At 35.6% G+C, this 21,559-nt stretch overlaps 1 protein-coding gene across 10 annotated transcripts in view; it reads left to right on the top strand.

Moving 5' to 3' along the window:
• NAALADL2 (N-acetylated alpha-linked acidic dipeptidase like 2) overlaps positions 1-21,559 on the top strand; it is a 1,285,146-nt gene that overhangs the window by 796,190 nt on the left and 467,397 nt on the right. For all 10 annotated transcript variants that reach the window (XM_058556330.1, XM_058556331.1, XM_058556328.1 and 7 more), the window contains one exon: positions 10,707-10,857. In XM_058556330.1, the coding sequence (XP_058412313.1) occupies positions 10,707-10,857 (151 nt within the window). The remainder of the gene's footprint in view (positions 1-10,706; positions 10,858-21,559) is intronic.

Raw genomic sequence — 21,559 nt, 5'->3', positions numbered from 1 at the left:
TGGACCCCAGTGAAGAGAAGCTGTGAATCATAAGATCAGTTATGCTAGTGTTTTTGACTCTTTCAGCTTTTCACACCTGTTTCTATTTTCTGTCTTGTTCGTTCAATGGTACTCTAATGCTGTTCATCACACTGGGGCTAGTTGAGACCTGTACATTCAAAGGTATCTTTTTCTTCATTGCTATGCCCTCAGGCATTAAACTAGATGGTTCTCTGCCCAGCATCTTGTCTTAATACAGTTCTACAAGGTATAGGAAAGAATGGGAAAGTTTGCAGTGGATGCCTTAGTCACCTGGGATACAGTCCATTGAAATAATGCTTTGAACTATACTCCTAGACATCTTTAATGAAAGACGTAGCAGGTTGATTTAACAGTTAATACAGTGTTCAAAAGGTAACTGAGTCAGAATGTACCTTTGCTACCTTATCTATTTAAAAAATATCTAAAATCTGAGTGAATATGTACATATAGGTAATTTTTTCTTTACCCGAAAGGGAATAGTAATTCTCAAGAAAATCAAAAGTCTTTCTGGCCCAGGGAAGTGAGAACTCTGACTGTGACCTGGGATGGGCTTTAACTGTAGAAAGACCTTGTCGATTTCTGCCAGACAGGATTGCAAAGATAACAAATGGTGATCTATAAACTGCACAGACAAGAGATACTCACTTTGACTCTTGTCTGGCAACTATAAATCTTTCTAATTAGTGACATTAGAAAGAATAATATGGAAATTATTTCTATTCTGATTGAAATCTCTGCAAGATGTATGCATCAGATTTTCTCTCTAAAAAAAGAAGCTACAAATAATCCATGTCCGTGTATGTGTAATCCTTCTGCATGCCCAGGAGTGAGAACATCTCTTAGCTCTTCATGTCTGGTTGCTTATCCTATGCCTGGCTAAAATCTCAGGTTTTATATAATTAAATAAATTAATTTCAGGAGGGGTTGAGAAATTATGTCTCAGTGAAGTAGATTGCTTTATTTTTAATGGAGAAAAATCAATAATAAGGTAACAAAAATAGTGTTTCCTTGATTGGCAAAGAAAATATAATAACCATTATTCTAATTTTAAAAGACATAAGCTAATATTTTATGTAATAGAATTATACAAATTTAAAAAGCCTAGGGGCCTGCCCCGTGGCTTAGCGGTTAAGTGTGCACGCTCTGCTACTGGAGGCCCGGGTTCGGATCCCGGGCGCACACCAACCCACCGCTTGTCTGGCCATGCTGAGGCCGCGTCCCACATACAGCAACTAGAAGGATGTGCAACTGTGACATACAACTATCTACTGGGGCTTTGGGGAAAAAAAGGAGGAGGATTGGCAATAGATGTTAGCTCAGGGCCGGTCTTCCTCAGCAAAAAGAGGAGGATTAGCATGGATGTTAGTTCAGGGCTGATCTTCTTCACAAAAAAATAAATAAATAAATAAAAATAAAAAGCCTAATGCAGTTTGGGCAAAAAAATTATGACTTGGGGAATCTTAGGGTTTTTTATTCACGGTTCTTTCAATCTAACATTAAACAAAAAGCGAACGGAGCCTGGTAATAAGTGAACGACAATGGAAGAGTATCAAGTTATATGAATATATACTTTTGGAAATAAACCCATGAAATTTCATCATTTTTATGTCAAGAAACATTTTTTTCAGGATAACTAGGTTTTTATTTTTTCTTCTTTAATACCTCTTTCTACCCCAGACAAATGCAAAGAAATTACATCCCCTCAATTATCCACCTGGTTCTCCTTTTAGTCTTCCTTATCATTACCACACACACACACAAAAAACTCTCACACGTTATGTAGGATTTTACGCTTCTCAAAATCCTTCAAACATCTTACCTCCTTTGAATCTGCCAGTCATTTTGTGTGACTGGCAGGGCAAATGTCATCTCTTTTTGTGGATGAGGAAATTGAACTGTATAGCTTTCAGTGGCATGTCTAGCATCTCTCACCTACTGGCTGGTCCAGTTCAAGGCCTCTTACTCTTAGTCCAGTGCTTTTTCATCTGCCATGTTGCTTGCAAGCCAAGCTACAGAAAAGCAATTTGATAAATTCAAATCTGTGACTAACAGCTTAAAATATCACATAACACTTGCAAGGAGTGCAAGATTTGAAGCTCTTCTGTGGTGAAATTTTAAAAGTAATTTGATATATATTTTTTTAATGTTAATATTCATTTAGTTCCTTCATATATTCCTTCCGTATCCACTCACCTTGGACGAGAGTTATATATAAAAATTTCAGTTAAAAGAAACCCACTGTCAAAACGTGCTCTATTTTTTTAATATTCAAATGATGATTTATAATGCTATAAATTAAGAAAACATTGAGCATAAATATGCATCTAAGTCACCAAAGGTTTTTTCTTTTATGTGCAAGAAAATGGAGAGCTCTGTTTAGCGTTTCTGTGATAGCAGCAATTTTATAGGCAGTAGAAATAGAAATATTGAATATCGATTCTTATCAACACATTGAAATATCAGAAAATTGTCAATAAACCTAAACAATAGTTAATTTCTGAGATACCTTTAAAGATATTTATTTATTATCCATGTGTTTCTCCCCATTCATTATGGCTTTAAATATGCTCTTAGTTAAGAATATTGGTAACATACATTAAAAATTAAAAAAATAGTAAATTTTCAAAGACTGATTGTGAATAGCTCTATACTTTTTCTTTGATCTTGTTTATTCAACTAGAAAATTACGTAATCCTGAATATGCATGCACATGGGTATGTGAGGTTGTGTTCTATCTCTCCACCACCTGTCTCTTCCTCACTCATACAAGCACATATATAAGCACTAAAAATAGGAAGTTGGTAAATCAGAAGCTTGTGTCTTTATGACTTAATTACTAAATATGTGTATATAGTGCTAATACTCTGTTCCTTTTGAACATGATTTGTTTAGTTTAAAAGCAGCAGTATGTCTATAGATGGAAAGAGATGTGCATAAGTTGGTAATGTCAGTAATATATTTACCAGCAGCAATTGTATATTTTTTCCCCAATATGACTGTAAGTAATGAAATTGTTTTAGAGAAATTTATAATGACAAATATTCTTTAGTGTTTGAATTCATGAACGACCTTGACAGAGGAAAAGGTCACTGTGTTTCCTATCCCAATCTCAAATCCCTCTCCCTGAAAATAAAAAGATTTATGTTAATACTTTCTGGTCCCCACTCTATCATTGTATTCTCAACCTAGACCTGGAGTAACAAATCCATACTACATATCCATACTACAAATCCATACTACATATACATACCACAAATCCATACTACATCCACCAAGGATAGGAAAGATGAGGAGTGGACAAATAAAATACAGAAATCTCCTCAATATTTTGAAGCTACAGTTGGAAAAATAACATCGTATTTTTTAAGATTTTTTTTTTTTTTTAAGATTAGGCTACTTCCATGCAGCAAACATTGCTAAGATTGTCAGATAACTTTTTTTTAAATTTTATTTATTTATTTATTTTTTACCCCAAATCCCCAGTAGATAGTTGTATGTCATAGCTGCACATCCTTCTAGTTGCTGTATGTGGGACGCAGCCCCAGCATGGCTGGACAAGCAGTGGTCTGGTGTGTGCCAGGGATCCGAACCCCGGCCGCCAGCAGCGGAGTGCACGCACTTAACCGCCAAGCCATGGGGCCGGCCCCTGTCAGATAACTTAACATGAATTATAAAAAGGAAAGAAATTTGCAAAATCACATTAATCTTTTTCATTATTTGGAAACAATATGGTTTAATGGGAAAAGCACAGGAAAAGATAAGAACACATTTCTCTAGTCTGAAATCTGCTATTAACTATGTATCAAGAGATCTAGTCATCCTTATGTCATGATTACTTCATTTGTGAAATAATAGTTCCACAGGCCACAAGGAGATATTAAAGTTGAATAAAAAAATTATACATGAAGATACCTTATAAAATAGGAGGTTCTTCCTTCCTTCCTTCCTCTTTCTCTCCCTCCGTCCCTCCCTCCATTCCTTCCTTCCTTCCTTCCTTCCTTCCTTCCTTCCTTCCTTCCTTCCTTCCTTCCTTCCTTCCTTCCTTCCTTCCTTCCTTCTCTCCTTCCTTCTTTCCCTCCCTCCCTCCCTCCCTTTCTCCTTCCTTAATTGTAATGATAGAAGTTGAGGATTCTTTTTAGAACTCCAACAGCAGGCTTAGCTTTCTGGATAACTTCAGCTATTTTTCTTTACAAAAGTGGAAGGTCATTGCTTCTTTTTAATCTCACTAGAATTATTTAAATAACTTTGAATACATCACGTAAAGCAATTCGAAATCCAAGTAAAGATGTTCCGTGAAATCAAGAAAGAATGCTGTGATTATGCCTTGATATTCTCAGTCTGATTACAGTGAATATTCCTCACCATGATAGTCTTTTTTTTTTTTTAACTAACAAGGAAAGGTGAGTTTTATTTCTGAAACATAACAAAGCAAACAGGCATCCTACACAAAAACCTCTTTAATGACATCCTAACAGTACAATATGTAATTGAAAGGGTGAACAACAAATCTATTAATAAGGAAAGCAATCTCAAGAAGAAAGAATAACATAAAATTTGGGACCTGAAGTCAAAATATCTGCTTAAGAAATGATCACATATTACATGTCCAATATTATTATTTTTCACATATGCCAGAGCTATTTAATTCAAATGATTAAGAATGTACTATGAACTGCTAGAATCATGTTTTTTTAAAGTTTATTTTTCTGTTATTATAGCCATGAATCTTTAATCTAAAATGTACACATTCTGTTGTTTTAATACATATTAATCCCCATGACACTATTTTGTAAAAATCCAGATCTTTTTAGAAGTCTATATAAACAGGCTTATAATTCACACAGTATTGATTTCAGTGTCTTCTCAGAAAGTGGATCACAACAAGAAGCATCTGATGTGTTTTATAAATTCACCCATTAGCCAGTCTATTTGTCTTTGTAAAAGATGGACATAGAATGAAAAGAAAAGTTGTGCTTTAGTGGAAAGATCACCAGATTTAAATTCGGAAAACTCTAGTTTGATTCCTGGCATTACCACTTATTAGCTCTGACCCTAGGTCAAACTCTTAACCTTCCTAAATCACAATTTCAGCAACTATAAATGGGAATTGAAATGAGTTATGTTAAAAGCTCTGAATAAAAATCAACAAATAACTTCTGAGACAGTATCTGGCCCATAGTAGATGTGCAATTGGTACTTGATGATTTGGCTTAAAGGTGACTCGGAAGACCTAGATTCTAATCAAATTATTTTCCTGAATCTTTGTATAAAGTTTGGCAGATATTTACCTTATAATGGATGTATCAGCTTGCTGGGGCTGCCATAACAAAATACCACAGACTGTGTGGCTTAAACAGAAATTTATTTTCTCACAAATCTGGATGCTGAAAATTTAAGATCGGAGTGTTGACAGATTTGGTTTCTCCTGAGGCCTCTCTTCTTGGCTTGCTGGTCACCGCCTTCTTGCCCTGTCCTCACATACCTTTTCTCTGGGCACACGCATCTCTGATGTCTCTCCCTGTTCTTATAAGGACACTAGTTATATTGGATTAGAGCCCACTCACATGACCTCATCTAACCTTTAAAGGCCCTGTTTCCACATTCTGAAGTGTGCTGGAGATTAGGACTTAAACATATAAATCTTAGGGGAACACAATTCAGTCCATAACAGTGGACCTTAATTTAGCTATAAAACTAAGGTCTTCTTGTTATGTTATATTTGCTGTTGTTTTCTGTATGAAGACTCAGAAGAGTTGTCTAGCTATGGAGGCCAGAAGAATGGTTCTAGTGCTGGCCCAATGTTTTGAAGAAGCTAAATGACAGGAAAATACAACCCTCCTCATTTGGTTCTTTATATCAGGTGGTACAGGGATCCCATGCATTGTGACCAGTGAAAATAAAAAGAGCAGGGCTGACGTTCAATGGATTCAAAAGGGGGAGGTGACAACTTAGCAGCATCTGTGAATGGATTAAAGTCTACCTATGGAATTCACCTGATATTCCCTTGCTGGACACTGTGAAGAAGTAAATTGTCTAAATGACAGTAACAACACCATCCTCCTTCTGAAATAGAAAAGATGTTGTGGTTGAAAAGTAAGAATAGAAGTCAATAAGGAGAGAAGCTAAGTGACAGGAATCTCTCAGTGTCCTTTCATTTTCCTTGGCTTTCATTTTCTTTGAATGATTTATTCCTGAATATCTGAATGCAGCCAACCAGAGCCCACATGCTGTCTGTCCAAGGTAGTGGAAATGTAAATCTATACTGGACCATTTTCAGGTACAAGACTACCACCCCTGGGTGAGTAATTCCCAGAGAGCTTTGAGCTTTGTAAGGTCTGTTCAATAAGACTGCTGTATCCTGCGCATTATTCGTAGTACCATTTATTTCAGAGGTGATTGTTTGGCAACTGATAGAACCTGGCTTCATATGCTATACACAAGGAGAAATGTGTTAATACGGTTCACAGCAAGAAATATGGGATCAGCCACCTTGAAGTTGGCCAAAGACATTTTATCTACAAGACCCTGTCAACAAGACAAATTCACATGTTTAAATCCCAGTGGGCTGGTCTCCACCACTCTTTATCTCTAATCTTAGATAACAAAACAAAAAATGAAACAAAATAAACCTATTTTTTGTATTTTTCCAGAAGTAGAAGGAGACAACATATTTAGTTGAATGTGTTGGTTTTTTTAAATTTTAGAAACAATCTAGCTTAACACTTATTCTCACACTTTAACAGATCTTTATAAGATGTCACAACAAAATTTATTGTGTAAGTTTTCCAACCAGTAGTTGTGAAATGTAGAGCAAAATAACATTCATGTAATATGCTTGTATCCATATACACTATGTTTTTCATTCATTCCTTCAATCATTCATTCATTTGTTGATACATACACTAATTTATTCATTAGTTCAATAATAGAAAAATCATTTGGTGCTGGGCATATAAAATGAAGCTATAGACTTCCTGTCTTCAAGCAGGTTACAATCTAGTGCTACTAAAGTTATCCACCAAATCCTTTTTAATTCTTGGGGATAAAAAGTAAGATAAAATTTCATTTTGGGGGCTAGGGGCTCTAAATGCTTCAAATGATGTCTTTTTTGTTGGTGGAGCCGTGACATAGCTTGAAGGGTGTTGACTGACTGCATATAGAAACCGTAAAATGTCTCAGGATGACTGAGGACCATTTCTCAGTTACTAGTCTAGCAGCTATCTCAAGTACCTCTGTCAAGTTGATATTTTAGCACTCATGAAAATGATCCTTGGGCAAGGATTATGTTGGCTCAGCACTTAGTGGTTCTTTGAGCTAAACAAAAGAGCATGGGAAGCATGTGAGTAGGAGGCTGGTTTAATGATTCCTGTTCCCATAGAAATGTAATGTGATTTTTTTTTTTTTGAGCAGGAGGAATCCTTAGCTATGGGGTGATTAGTAATTATCACTGAAGGACATTTTGAATAAGCAAGCACAGTAAATTTACACAATATTTATCTTCTCTCCTGTAAATAAAATACTAGTTGAAGTACTTATAGGGGTGAAAATATTTCCAGTCTAAGCAGAATGTTGATAGCTGCATTAAAATAGTATTCATTTAACCTTATATGATTTATTGCAGTTGTCATATATATACAATGTATTTTAGGGTGGAAACACTGTGAAATAGTTTTGAAAAATGAAATTAGCATTTACAGTGTACTATTAAATTAGACTTGAAAAGAAAGCAATAATTAAATTACTCAGAAGAGTTTTAATGTATAGATTCTAAGTATTTCAGTTTTCCTTATTTTGTCCCTAATAAAAGTTTAATGCAAAATTAAAATATTTATACTATATGTTGTAAGAAACCACATCATAAAACTATTTGAAAATTCTTTCTTAATCACAGAAATTGTGTTATTTTTGGAGAACGTGTTCCTGACCAATAGTTTAAAAGCAAATTTTATATATGATAATATATTTAAAAGTATAATAAATATGTATCCATAAACATTTTTTAAATCATAGGAATAGACTACATGGTTTGTTCATTTATAACAGAAAGGGTGTTTGAGGATAACGTTGTTCACTCCTTGCGTTTTATGGATCGTGAAAGCAAGTCTTGGAAAGATTATGAGTTATTACGTAGCTATTTAGTGTCAAGGTTGGTACCAAAATCCAGTACCATCTCCCAGTCTAATGCTTTGTTGCTTATCTTGGTTATGGATTGATTTACCTGCAAGTAACAGAAGACATCTCAAAGAAAAGGAGGAAACTCTCACCCAGTCCAAATGAAAGGAGCACAGCTGGACACGGGGTCTATGCCTGGTTATTCCCTTTCTTGCCCACTCTCATTGCTGTTTTCTCTGAATTCTTGCTCCTTTTTGTCACCAGTTTCCTTGGCAAGGCTCGTAGTTTCTACACCCTGAAAACACTATTTTGCACATGGAAGGGAATTGATTTTGAACAGAGAAGCCACTTGCTCATATGGCATATGTGTGAATTAGGAAATATTGCCCCTCCAGGGGGATACAGCCTTGTGGGTCAGTGCACCACACTAGCCAGTAGCCATGACCTGGCTCTCCATGATCTTACAATACTTGGGCCCAGTACCATCTGCCTGACGCATTTTTTGTGTCTCCATTCCAATTTCTGAGTGGCCCTACTTATGTTGAATGTTGTTTTAGTTTACAAGATGGAAAGCGTGATGAAGAACCTCAAACTGATCACATGTATGCTTGAGAGAGAGAAGCAAAGAATAGTCAAAGTTCAATGTCAGGTAATCTTGGTCTTATATTTGCCCTGTCTTTTCAGGAATTAGACCCCCAGTATATCATCATCCTAGGTCTCAAGCTCTATCTCAAGCTATGAGAGATCCTGGACAGGGCTAACAACTTTCACCTGTGCACTCAGGGACAGGCTGACACCAGCCAAAGCAGACAGCCCAATGACAGCTGGCTTCAACCTTTTTGCATTGGCTTGCTTTTGATTGCATTTAAAGCAATATAATCTCACCAGAAGACTAGATCTTTTGAAAATTTTAGGCAACCTCCACCTCACTGTGTTCGAAACTAACTGTAATGCTAACAATGCAGAGGAACATTTTTTTATTTGATTTAATATAAGCATTGTCTTCTCTTGCCAACTTCACTGAAATCCAGCGATAGACAATTGCTGAAATTGAGTCACAAAATTAAGCTAATTATTTAAGAGCTCTGTGATGGCCAGAGAGGGACAGTACCAAAACCAGATGTGATAACATTAAAGAGGTGCTCACCTCACGGCCAGTCACTGCAGGCAGAGAAAGGGAAGTCCAAATTACACATAAAGCTATCTCTTCAGGGTTGTAGGGAAGTAATCAACTCTTACCAAAGATGACACAAAAATACCAAATGTAATATAATTGCATGTTTTATTTTTCCAATAGATGTGCATCCTAAGTATTTTCTCAGAGCTCTCTTTTCTTCAAGAGTAGCTGCTTTGCCAAACCAGCATCTTTCTCATTCACTCTTTCGTTTAGCAATACTCTTGATGTCTCCTGTGTGCCTGCTAATGGGAGATGTGCGATGGTAGAGAAGATAAGCATGATCCTGCCCTCATGGAGTGATCCAGGCAGGCATACAAGCTGCTGCCTTGCTTAGTCCACTGTAAAACCCAATAAACAGCATAAGCAGTAACTGGGAAGTGAATTATAGGTGTCAACTAGAGTCACAAAATGAGCAGCAACTGTCTATACCCAATATGACCCTTAGTCACAGTCTCTATTATTCCCTAATGTCCCCTTATTACTTTTCCTCTCTCACGGGAAACAAATAGGATTTGCAAACCCTGATTGTTGTTTTTCACATCAGGTAAGTCACACTAGGATGAATAAGCTCTTTACCACCCAAAAAATAATTTAAAAAGTTAAAGCAAAGAGAACATGGATATTGTCAAGTTCATCTGCCCCATCATATTTCTGTATTGTGTACTTACTAAAGAAAGAGAGGAATAGTTGCATTAAATGTGTGTCAATTGAGGTAATCAGGGGCTACTTTGAAAATGTTTAACGACAGAGACAGAGCAGAAATTGACCATTCTGAAGGAGGCCCCTTGTTTCTGATATTCCATCAGTTGCTATATCTGGGAGATCTGGCTGGCACATCTAGGGCAGAGACCAGAGTGAGTAGTATAGTGAGGGCCCTCGGGAGGTTCAGGACAATGACTCTTTGCCAAACAGTGTGAAAGTATTTCAACATTTTAGCAACTGGTATGACAGGTTCATCCCTGGAGGCAGTATATCAAAATACACTCCAGGTGAGTTCTGCTCTAGGGAAGGACATGATAGTGGCTTGAACAGCTCTCCTTTTACAGCTGAACTTTGTCTGTGGTGGATCCTTTGCTTATCCCATGAAAGTGGAAACTCCAGATCTATTTGGACAATTAAAAGAGAGAGAGGGAGAAATTCCATGCACAGACAACTGAAATAAAATATAGACATTATAGGAATGCTGCTTAAATATTGTTAAGACAGAGAAAAAGGGAAAAGCCCAGTAGAATAACTCTGACTTGGGCTTGATAAGTGGGAAATCTGAATTGTCTGCTTATTTTAAAAGAAAGAACCCAAAAAAGGGAGTCTTGTCTTAGTCACATTCATAAAATGGCAGTATATAAACTTTTAATGCATATGATAATATTTTTAATAGTTTGTTCTCCTCTTTTAGCTTTCCTTATTGGAAAAGGCTGGATTTGGAGGTGTTCTTCTGTATATTGATCCTTGTGATTTACCAAAGACTGCTAATCTTAGCCATGATACCTTCATGGTATCACTGAATCCAGGAGGAGACCCTTCTACACCTGGTTATCCAAGTGTTGGTAAGTTTGTTGTTAATCTTTATTATTCTTATAAGCATTATAAGGTTGTAATTTATAAGTACATGCTACCTAAATTAATCAAAGAATAGTAAAGTCGAAGAATTCGTACCACTCCATCTTTTAAAAGTAAGTTTTTTATCTTCTCAAAATTACAGACTACTCATTTGTCAGAATAAAACATTTTAAAAAGTCTATAATAGATTTTTGTCTCAATAAATTACAGTGTTGTGAACAGAAAGAAAACATATTTTATTTGTTATTATTGATTGATAAGATAAATTGACACCATGTGAGATGGGCTCTCCTTATAGGTGTAAAGCGTGAACAAATATCTAGAAGCATGAAATGTCTGCTGCTTTGGGGTAGCTGTAATAACTTTAAATCCAGAGTCTAGGGGTTCACGTGGTCAGGTTAGATGACTAAAGTAGAGGGAAATGATGCTGGAGAAGAATGGGGTTAGTATGATCAAATTGTCTGGCTCCCTAAAGGAAAGGATCTCATGGGTTTGGCCAGCCACTGGCAGCGTAGAGATGGCCATCTTTGCATCAACATCCTTCTCTTTCCCAGTAAGCTGTGTTCATGATGGAGGGGGTCATGTGGCACAGAGAAGACAACTGTGATTTGGCAGGTGCTTACTGCATTATTGAATTTCTGTACAATGTGTCATTGACAAATATCCTGTTTATACAGACTTGGCTGAAGAGAAAGCTTTGGACCCTCTTCCAGGGTGATACTAACCCATTAACCATGACACTTCAGTCAGTAATTAAACTACAAAAAATTCATGTAATTATTTATGTGTTCTGCTAATATTTTTCCTTGTTTTTTAAAAAATATCACGAAAAACTTGACTAATTATCTTACTCAAGTCCAGCTGTCCTTTATATATATTAGCTTCACCAATCAATTAACTTTTTCCAAGAAGGAAGTAAATCAAGTTAAATATGAGTTATAATTTATGAATTTTATTGGGTCTACTCTTTACTGCTTTGTCTTCTAAAGTACCCCTTTAATAATCCATATAAGAATTTTCTCTGGGACCTCATTGATCTGTACTTTGGATAGTCCACTGTCTCATTACTGCAATTTTGAAATTAAAATTAGTAGGTGTCCATCTGCAATTTCAAGGCATTGCCAAAACATCAGTCCAGCTCTCTCGTTTGCAGATGCTTTCCCTTGGGTGGTGATGCTTCAGCTTCAGGAGGTTGCATGTGGCAGCTAATTCTTTGCGGCAAATGAATGCTCCTGAAAAGCACATGCTTTATGCATACTCTGCTTAAGTTGATAAGTGGCTTGGTTGGCAACATTGACTCTTAAGTTTTTTGGCTCAGGTCATTTCATAAATGTAGAATTCAGTCATAACTAGCAAAATGTTAGCCAGAGTCTTAAGCAATCTCAGAATGCTTTTTTTTTCTCCTTTTTTTATTTTGAAATAATTTTGACTCACAAAAAAATTGCAAATATATTATGTAGAGATTCTGTATACCTTTACGCCAGCATCCTCTAATATAAACATCTTACATAACATAGTACAATTATCAAAGCCATAAAATTAACATTGATGCACTGCCATTAACTAATTACTGACTTTATTCAATTTCCCTAATTCTCTCACTACTTTTTTTTTTTTTCTTATCCAGCATCAAAAACAGAATTCCATGCTGCATTTAGTTTCCTTGTCTCCTTAATCCTCTCCAATCTGGAAAAATTCCTCAGTTTTTATTTTATTACCTTGACATTTGAGGAATACTGGTAATTTATTTTATAGAATGTCCCTCAATTGATCTTGTCCAGTATTGTCTCATGATTACATTTTTGGCAGGAATACTGCAGAAGAGATGTTGTGCCCTTCTCAGTGTATCACATGAGGAGGTACATATTGTAAATATGTCTCGTTTCTCATGATGCTAACTTTGATCTCTTGGGTTCTGTCTGCCAGTTTTCTCCACTGAAAAGGTACTATTTTTTCCTTTGTAATTAATGAATATTTTGTGGAGAGATACAATGCGACTATATAAACATCCTCTCTCTTATCATACTTATCCCCATATATTTTAGCATCTGTCAATGATTCTTGCCTGTTACAATCATTATTGTGATATTTGCCAAATGATGATTTTTTATTTCCATTCCTTTAGAAGATTTTTAAAGAAACGTTTTTATAATATTGATAGTGAACCTCTTAATCTCAAGGTCATGTGCCAGATGTGCAATAAGCCAATCACTGAGACATGAGTGCTTGGAGATGGAGAAAAGTTTATTCAAATTGGCCAAAACAAGAAGACAGGAGGATAGGTTCTCTCAAGTCCGCCTTAACAAAAGAAGAGAACAGAGAGTTTTATAGAGCTAAGGGGCTTGGGAGGAGGTGTTTTGGACAAACAAAGGGGAAATCTATGTTCCTTTCACTCCGGATACGCCCTTGGGCAGTCTGACTTCTGGGTGTCAACAGCAGCTGGGGGCTGATTGTCTGGTGATCATAACTTCCTTGAAGGCATTCTTTTTCTTCTCTAAAACAAGCTCATAAATCCTTGTGACACTTGAGTCACCCCTCGGGTTAAAGAAGAAGACAGAAAATTTATAAGATTAACTTTTTTCATCTGTGTCTCTGTTGGGAACAAGATGGGAGGGTAGTCATGTTCTTATTGAATATTTATAGTAACCCTCAGGTACCCAGCTTCAATATGAGTAGTTATACTTGCTGCCTACATTCTCAAACAAAGATGAAATGACTAACCATTTTGGGCAAAAATATGTCAGACTTCTTAGATCCAATGACAAAATATCAGTGCGATAAATGACATTATTTACTATATTACTCATGTACTTATAGAGGATTCACATGAAAAATTCTTTTACAAATATAATGCCATAGTGGGGGATAGGGAGAGGATCTTTTTTTACATATGAATCTGTATGCAATACACAGAAAAGGAAAAGATACACCCATTGTATCTCTTTTTTTGCCCTGGTTGCTAGGAAGCTCTGATTAACTGCAGTGATTTATACCCTTGGCCTCTGATTCATTTATCCCTCCTTCTTGAAATTGTCTGAAGATCTCTGTGTCTTATGGTTTCATTTACAGTTTTTAAAAATAATGCAGCCCTCCTCAAATTTTGAGGGGGGAGAGAGGAGGAGAGGGCAGGTTGTGAATTGTAAATAAAAACTATAAATAATAATTCGTTCATATTGAACAACAATATCTGACTTAATGCCCTACAATACTGTCAGTTCAATGATTATTAGAGGAATTAATATGAAACTGCATCTTTTTTCAGTTTTCGGAATTCCATTTTATTAACTAATATAAGGATGATTAAGTTCTTAAGAAGTAGTTTAGAATAACAAAAATCAAAGGACTGTTTTTAATTATTATTATTATTATTATTTTTTTTTTTGCTGAGGAAAATTCACCCTGAGCTAACATCCATGCCAATCGTCCTCTATTTTGTATGTGGGTTGCCACCACAGCATGGCCACCAACAAGTGGTGTAGGTCTGTGCCCAGGAACCAAACCCAGGCCACCAAAGCAGAGCACGCTGAACTTAACCACTAGGGCACGGGGCTGGCCCCAATTTTTTTGTTTTTTAATATATACAAAATAAACAGAATAGGGTAATGAACCCTCCATATGCCTCAACCAGCTTCATCAACTATCTACATTCTACCATTTTTGTTTTCTCTGTACATTGCCTCAAACCCCACAGCACCACTTATTTTTCCAGATGAAATTTACATAAATTGAAATGTACACATCTTAACTGAGCAAAAGGATACACTCGTGTAATCTCCATGCCTATTTAGCTATAAAACATTTCCATCACCTCCAAAAGTTTTCTGAGTCCATTCAGTCACTCCCCATCACCAGCTCTAGCTAACCACTAGTCTCACGTTTTTCACAGTACAAAATTGTAGAACCTCATAAAAATGGAAACATGCAGTATGTATTCTATTGTGTGCAGGTTCTTGTGCTCAGAATAATGTCTGTGATATTTACTTTATGGTTGTAGGTATCAGCAGTTCATTTCCTTTTATTGCTGGGAAATATACCACAATTTTTGTATTGATTCAAGTAGGTGTTTTTTAAACAAGCATGTCGATGTACTCTTCCATAATACATGATCCCAAATGGATTGTCCAAACAAGGCGTAGGAACTTTCTATAAGGTGGTTCTGCTCAGTAAGTCTCATTGCATATCCAAATACTAGTTCTTGATTATTATAGAATCAGAGCCAAAAGTAAAAAGTTTTTAAATAACCTTTGCCCCTATAACATAGAAAAGAATTTCTTATCACTCTTTTAACAAGAACAAGCCTTTAGATTCATTTGGCATGTTAATTAACTACTCTAAGCCTTATTTTCTTCACAAGCAAAGGAAGGATTATACTAATCCGTATCTCTCAAGATTGTCTGTAAAGAAATGCAAAATCGTGAGCTCCACCCCAAACTTAAATAGGAACTCCAAGGGGAGGGGCCCAACCATCTGTGTTCCAAAAAACTCTCCAGGTGATTCTGATACAACTAAATTTTGAGAACCACTGAGCTAGAGAAGCTTTACTATTCTTCATCTACCACATCTCAATGGGACCACCAGGGCTACTGACCTAAACTTTGTGACCTCATTCCTTTGTTACTGTTCTTGCAGCGTCTTGTAGAGCTGCCTTTCATATTTGCTGCCTCCGCGTCAATCAGGGCTGAGGAACACATATGTTCTGGATCCTCAACCCAATTTTTGTACTCAATAGACTCTCAGTAAATATTTGTTGAGTAAATAACTTGTTCTCTTAACATGACTGCTTGTCTGGTGGTTCTGATCCTAGGCTATACCCCGATTTTAATTAACCTAATTAAAACCGCTTTTAAAAAAGTGTATAAACACTTTCATAGTTTTTCTTCTAAAGTGCTTCTGTCAACTCTGTCTCATGTCTTCTACCACTTACAATAGCAGAAATTCCACTCATTCAAAAAGTTTTAAAATTCAATTTAAGATATTAGGATATCAGATGTATAATCTATTCTCTTTATTCCTTTGGTAATTTATCAAATATTTCAAAGATTAAATGTTCAAAATATCAGACTTTATCATAATTGTTTCCACCAACTTGCTACAAGTGTTTCAACTGCATTAAACTGTGGTCTAAGCAAACCTCATTCCCTAGAACCATATAATTTTAGAATTCTAAGAGACTTTAGGGTTCATATAGCACAATTCTATTGTCTACCTTGAAGCACAAGAAACTTGATCACGTTAGCAAGGGACTCAGGTAAATGGGGCATAAGAACTGACATTTACAGTAACTGGTCAAAATTATAACACCAGTGATCAGTTATAATCAAAGTTGTAATTGGCCTAAAATCATTAATTGATTACAAGGGTGAGGCTGAAAGCAAAGAGGGAATCAAAAAAGTTATGGGGCAAGCATAAAACGAGGGAAGTGAGAAATGGATATCTTTAGGGAGTATTTCATTTGGTCCCTGTTGAAACATGGAAAAGAAAATCCTACCAAATTTCTAAGCAGTAAGTTTGTCTGACATCTGAAAGACTAGAAAGTGTATTAGGAGTTAAAAACCTTTTCTTTCCATATACTTTCTTTAATAATTTATCTTCTGAAATCTCTATAGGCTATAGAGTTGATTTTAATTTTAGTACCATCTCCAGATAACTGCCTGACTAATCTATGGACTACTAGTTAGTTGAAACCCAAGATATTTCTGTTATCTTGACATCAACTTGATTCTCTTTATACCCTATTTCCTGACATCCATCCTGATTTAAGGCATTGTGTCTATGTCCCTTTCTGTTTGTTATAATCCTGTTGGGTTTTTTCCTTTGGTTTAAATTCTGGAGAGGAAACTCCTTTCACTGGTTTTACTCTATTGAAGTGTATCAAACGACACAGTTTATTTAATATTCCCAGTGTTACAATTCAGTGGATCTGTGTGTTATTTACTTACTGTCTGTTCAACATCACCTCTGCCAACCAAAACCATTCGAAGAATAAAGAATATCACTGTAATTTATGACAAGTCTTCACCAGGTGTTCTTGGTCCAGTTACCTGGACAAATGTTGAAAGACTGACTTGAGTTGGCACTAAATCAACTGAGACAATGTTGAACTATTCCCTGACTAGAAGAGCAGAAAATATAAATATATGCCTAGTTGTCAAAGCAAAGTGTTAGATATTCACAGCATGAAATGCCTTGTCACTTGTTTGGGAAAAAATAAAAAGTGTCTGTATTCTTACTATTTTACTGTAACTGATGGTTCTTCTATGTGTCCTGCAGGCTTCCCATTTACATGGAATGTTGTTCAACTTGATTCTTAGAACCATTTAAAGAGTGGCTCATTGTTAAGCAGTGTGAATGTTTTCAGAAAGTTTAATTCTCAACATATTCAAAAGGTAGATCCTGTAAATTCAACCTGCTTCTTTCAAAAATCTAAATTTTGTTTTTAAAAATAGCTTTGATAACATAAATTTTCTTGGTCGCAAACAGGGAAATTTCCAATTGATTGTTGAAATGTCTAAGATTTATAGACATTTTTGAGTGGTTATTATTCATAGGAAATCAGTGTGCCATATAGTATATTAGTCACTCAGAATGTTTTTTACTTATTATCTATTGTACTGGGAGCTCTCTATTTTAGATTAAATAAATACTCTGTAAATAGAGACAGTTTGTTTTGTTTATGAATCAAAGTTTCCAGAAAAATCTATGGTGGTTCTAAAAGGATGATAAAATCCACTGCTTTAAAAAAAAAGTCTGTCAATAAATTTCCATCGCAATGAATATAAGAAGAGAATTGAAACAACAATAGAACTAGTGTTACATTTTTTATAGCACTTATTCTTTATCTTATTAGGTCTTTCAACTGGACAGCTTTTATTAGCCCCACTATAGATAAATAAGCTGATCCTTGGAAAAACAGCCTTAATCAAAGTGACTTGACTCACATGACTAGCATTTAAATCCAAGGTTGTCTAACTTCTAGCCTCATGGAGATTTTACTAGTATTATTTTGCATCCACCATGCAACTTAGGCTAATTAGATTTATAAAAATAAGAATTACAGTTTCGTGTGATATCAGACAAATGATTCAAATTTAATGCTGAATCAAGTTTGACTTTAGTTTTGTTTGTTTCTCCCCTGCATTCAACATATGCTTGAAGGTGTCAACCTCCAAAAACAGAACCAGTTTAAGAGGCACAGATTCAGGTAGAAACTCAAATAGTGTCCTGCTAGGGAGTAAAAGTCAGGGGCTTTTAAAGGCAAAGAAGGGAGGTTGTATTACAAAGAATTTTAGTTGGAATTGGAGGCAGAAGCTAGTCTTGGGTAAACATTTACTATTGATTCTATCATCAGAAAGTCCACCATCCTCAGTCTTTGTGATAGGGACATCCGTTCTCCTGCTGACTTCTCAAACAATTGCTTGTAAAACAATTGCTGTTTGGCCCAATCCAAGGTTCAAGACAGCAAAGCAGTTTCTCTGGAAAGGCAGCTCCGACTCCAATTTAAAATCACTTCACTAAAGTCAATTTTGACAAGGGTAATGTTGAAGGTGAAATATAGAATATACTAGTAAAATTATAAAGCTGCCTACAGGTTTAGGCTGTATCAATATGACCTCAGAACAAATTTAGACTGAATCATATGCAGTTGCCACTACTCTTCCAGAGTACAGTTTTGTACTCTTGCCTACAAAGATGGAAATTGCATCTTATAAAACAAATAAATGGAACAATTAATCAACTAACCAAAGAACATGAGGAAAATCAACAACAACAACAAAAGACCCTGAATTTTATTTTTTCAGCCACAGAATTATGTGGATTATTTTAGTGGAATATATTTAAAACCTGTCATTTCCCTAACATTATTAACCTTTTTATTTAGTAGCTTTAAACTGTGTAAAATATAGTCAGCGGATTATCTTTCTCAAAGTTTCAAATTGTTATAATCATGAGTACAATCCACCTTTTCAAGGAACTGGGCAATATCTGAGCAGAAAATGTCAGCCAAAATAGCATAAAAGAATAAAAGGAATAAGCCTGAGAAATAATAAATCATGATGATCAACACAATTAATTTCACTTTTCTCAACCAGTTTTCATGCTTTCTTATCTGTTGTGGTCAGGACCCATAAACTACAAGGTCAGGAGATTTTGTTGTTGTCAAACTTAAGCTATTGTAGAGAAAAATATCATTAGTAGAACTAATGTGAGATATGAACTTATGAAAGTCAATATAGTCTGTTTTACATGCACTATCAAATGATACAGACAACATAAAAATAATAGCAATCTCTTTTTTGTGAACTCTATTATGAAGAATGAATTCTCAATATATAGCAAATTATACTGTGAAAGTATCAGACAGACTTCTCAAAGCCTTATATACTAAGTCACAATATTTTAAGAAATTGATTTCCAAATCAACAGTCATAAATAGTCAACTCAAAAGTATCCTTTGTTGAGAGTTTGAGAAACTAGGACATGATTTTCTGACTGTTAAATTTTTATTTTCTAGTTACTGGTAGCAAATAATCTATATTATGCCAAGTCAATCTGAAAATTAGTACTTAGTTACATAGTGGCTACAGGAAAATTTTCTATATACATGTGAAATGTGACACTCTATTTATCACTTAGTTTTCCCCAAACAGGTCAAGGTAATGAAGGTTTCATGAACTCCCCTTTATTTTTCAGCTTTATTGAGGTATAATTGACAAATAAAATTGCAATATATTTGAGATGTACAATGTGATGATTTGATATTCATATAAATTGTGAAAAATTCCTACATCAAGTTAATTAGCACATCCATCACCTCACATCACCTTTTTTTTTTAGTGAGAATACTTAAGTTCTATTCTCACAGCAAATGTCAATTATACAATACAGTATTGTCAGCTATAGTCACCGTGTTATACATTAGGTCCTCAGACCTTATTCTTCTTATAACTGAAAGTGTCTACCCCTTTGCCAGCCTCTACCTGTTTCCCACACTCCAGCCTCTGGCAACCACCATTTTACTGTTTCTAGAAGCCCAAATTTTTTTTCTTCCATACTCCAAATATGTGATACCAGGCAGTATTTGTCTTTCTCTGTCTTATTTCACTTAGCATAATGCCCTCTACTTTCATTCATGTTGTTGCAAGTGGCAGGATTTCCTTATTTTTTAAGGCTGAATAATAACCATTGTATATATATGTCGCATTTTCTTTATCTATTCATCTCTTGACTGACACATAGGTGGTTTTTATACTTTGGCTACTATGGATAATGCTGCAATGAACATAGCAGTACAGATATCTTTTCAAGATAATGATTTTGTTGCCTTTTGATATATACACAGAAGTGCGATTGCTAGACCATATGGTAGTTCTATTTTAGGTTTTTTTTGTGTGTGTGTGTGTTTGTGTGTGAGGAAGATCGGCCCTGAGCTAACATCTGCCAATCCTCCTCTTTTTTGCTGAGGAAGACTGGCTCTGGGCTAACATCCATGTCCATCTTCCTCCACTTTATATGAGACACCACCACAGCATGGCTTGACAAGCCGTGTGTCAGTGCACGCCCGGGATCCGAACCTGCGAACCCGGGCTGCCACAGTGGAGTGCACACACTTAACCGCTTGTGCCACCGGGCTGGCCCCTTATTTTTAGTTTTTTGAAGAACCTCCGTACTGTTTTTTATAGTGGCTGTACCAGTTTACATTCCCACCAATAGTGTACAAGGGTTCCCTTTTCTCTACATCCTCATCTGCATTTGTATCTCTTGACTTTTTGATAATTGGCATTCTAACAGGTGTAAGGTGATCTCTCGTTGTGATTTTGATTTACATTTCCCTGATGATTAATGATGTTGAACATCGTTTCACGTACCTGTTGGCCATCTGTATGTCGTCTTTGGATAAATGTCTGTTTAGGGCCTTTGCCCATTTTTCAATTGGGTTATTTAGTTTGTTGCTATTGAATTATGTGAGTGCCTGGGATATTTTAGATATTAACCCCTTATTGGATATGTGATTTGCAAATATTTTTTCCTATTTCATATGTTGCCTTTTTATTTTGTTGATGGTTCCTCTTGCTGTGCAGAAGCATTTTGGTTTGATGTGGTCACACTTGTTTGTTTTTGCTTTTGTTGCCTTTGATTTTGCTGTTAAATCCAAAAAAATCATTGCCAAGACCAATGTAAAGGGCTTTCCGCCTATGTTTTCTTCTGGTAGTTGTGTGGTTTTATGTCTTATGTTCAAGTCTTTAATCCATTTTGAGTTAAATTTTGTGGATGGTTTAAGATAGAAATCCAGTTTCATTCTTTTGTATGTGGATATCCAGTTCTCCCAATACCATTTATTGAAGAGACTATCCTTTCCCCATTGTTATTCTTGGCTCCTTTGTTGTAAATTAATTGGGCATATATGCATGGGTTTATTTCTGGGCTCTTTATTCTCTTCCATTGATCTACATGTCTGTTTATATGCCAATACCATACTGTTCTGATTACTATAGCTATAGCTTTTTAATATAGTTTAATATCAGGAAGTGTGATGCCTCCAGCTTTTCTTCTTTCTCAAGATTGCTTTGGTTATTTGGGGTCATTTGTGGTTCCATACAAATTTTAGGATTTTTTGTTCTATTTCTGTGAAAAATGCCATTAGAATTTGGATAGGGATTACATTGAATCTGTAGATTGCTTTGGGTATTC

This window comes from Diceros bicornis, chromosome 15, assembly GCF_020826845.1.
Source record: "Diceros bicornis minor isolate mBicDic1 chromosome 15, mDicBic1.mat.cur, whole genome shotgun sequence".
Taxonomy (NCBI): Eukaryota; Metazoa; Chordata; class Mammalia; order Perissodactyla; family Rhinocerotidae; genus Diceros; species Diceros bicornis.
Note: the sequence above shows the minus strand (reverse complement) of the source record. Positions and strands in the feature narration are given on the sequence as shown.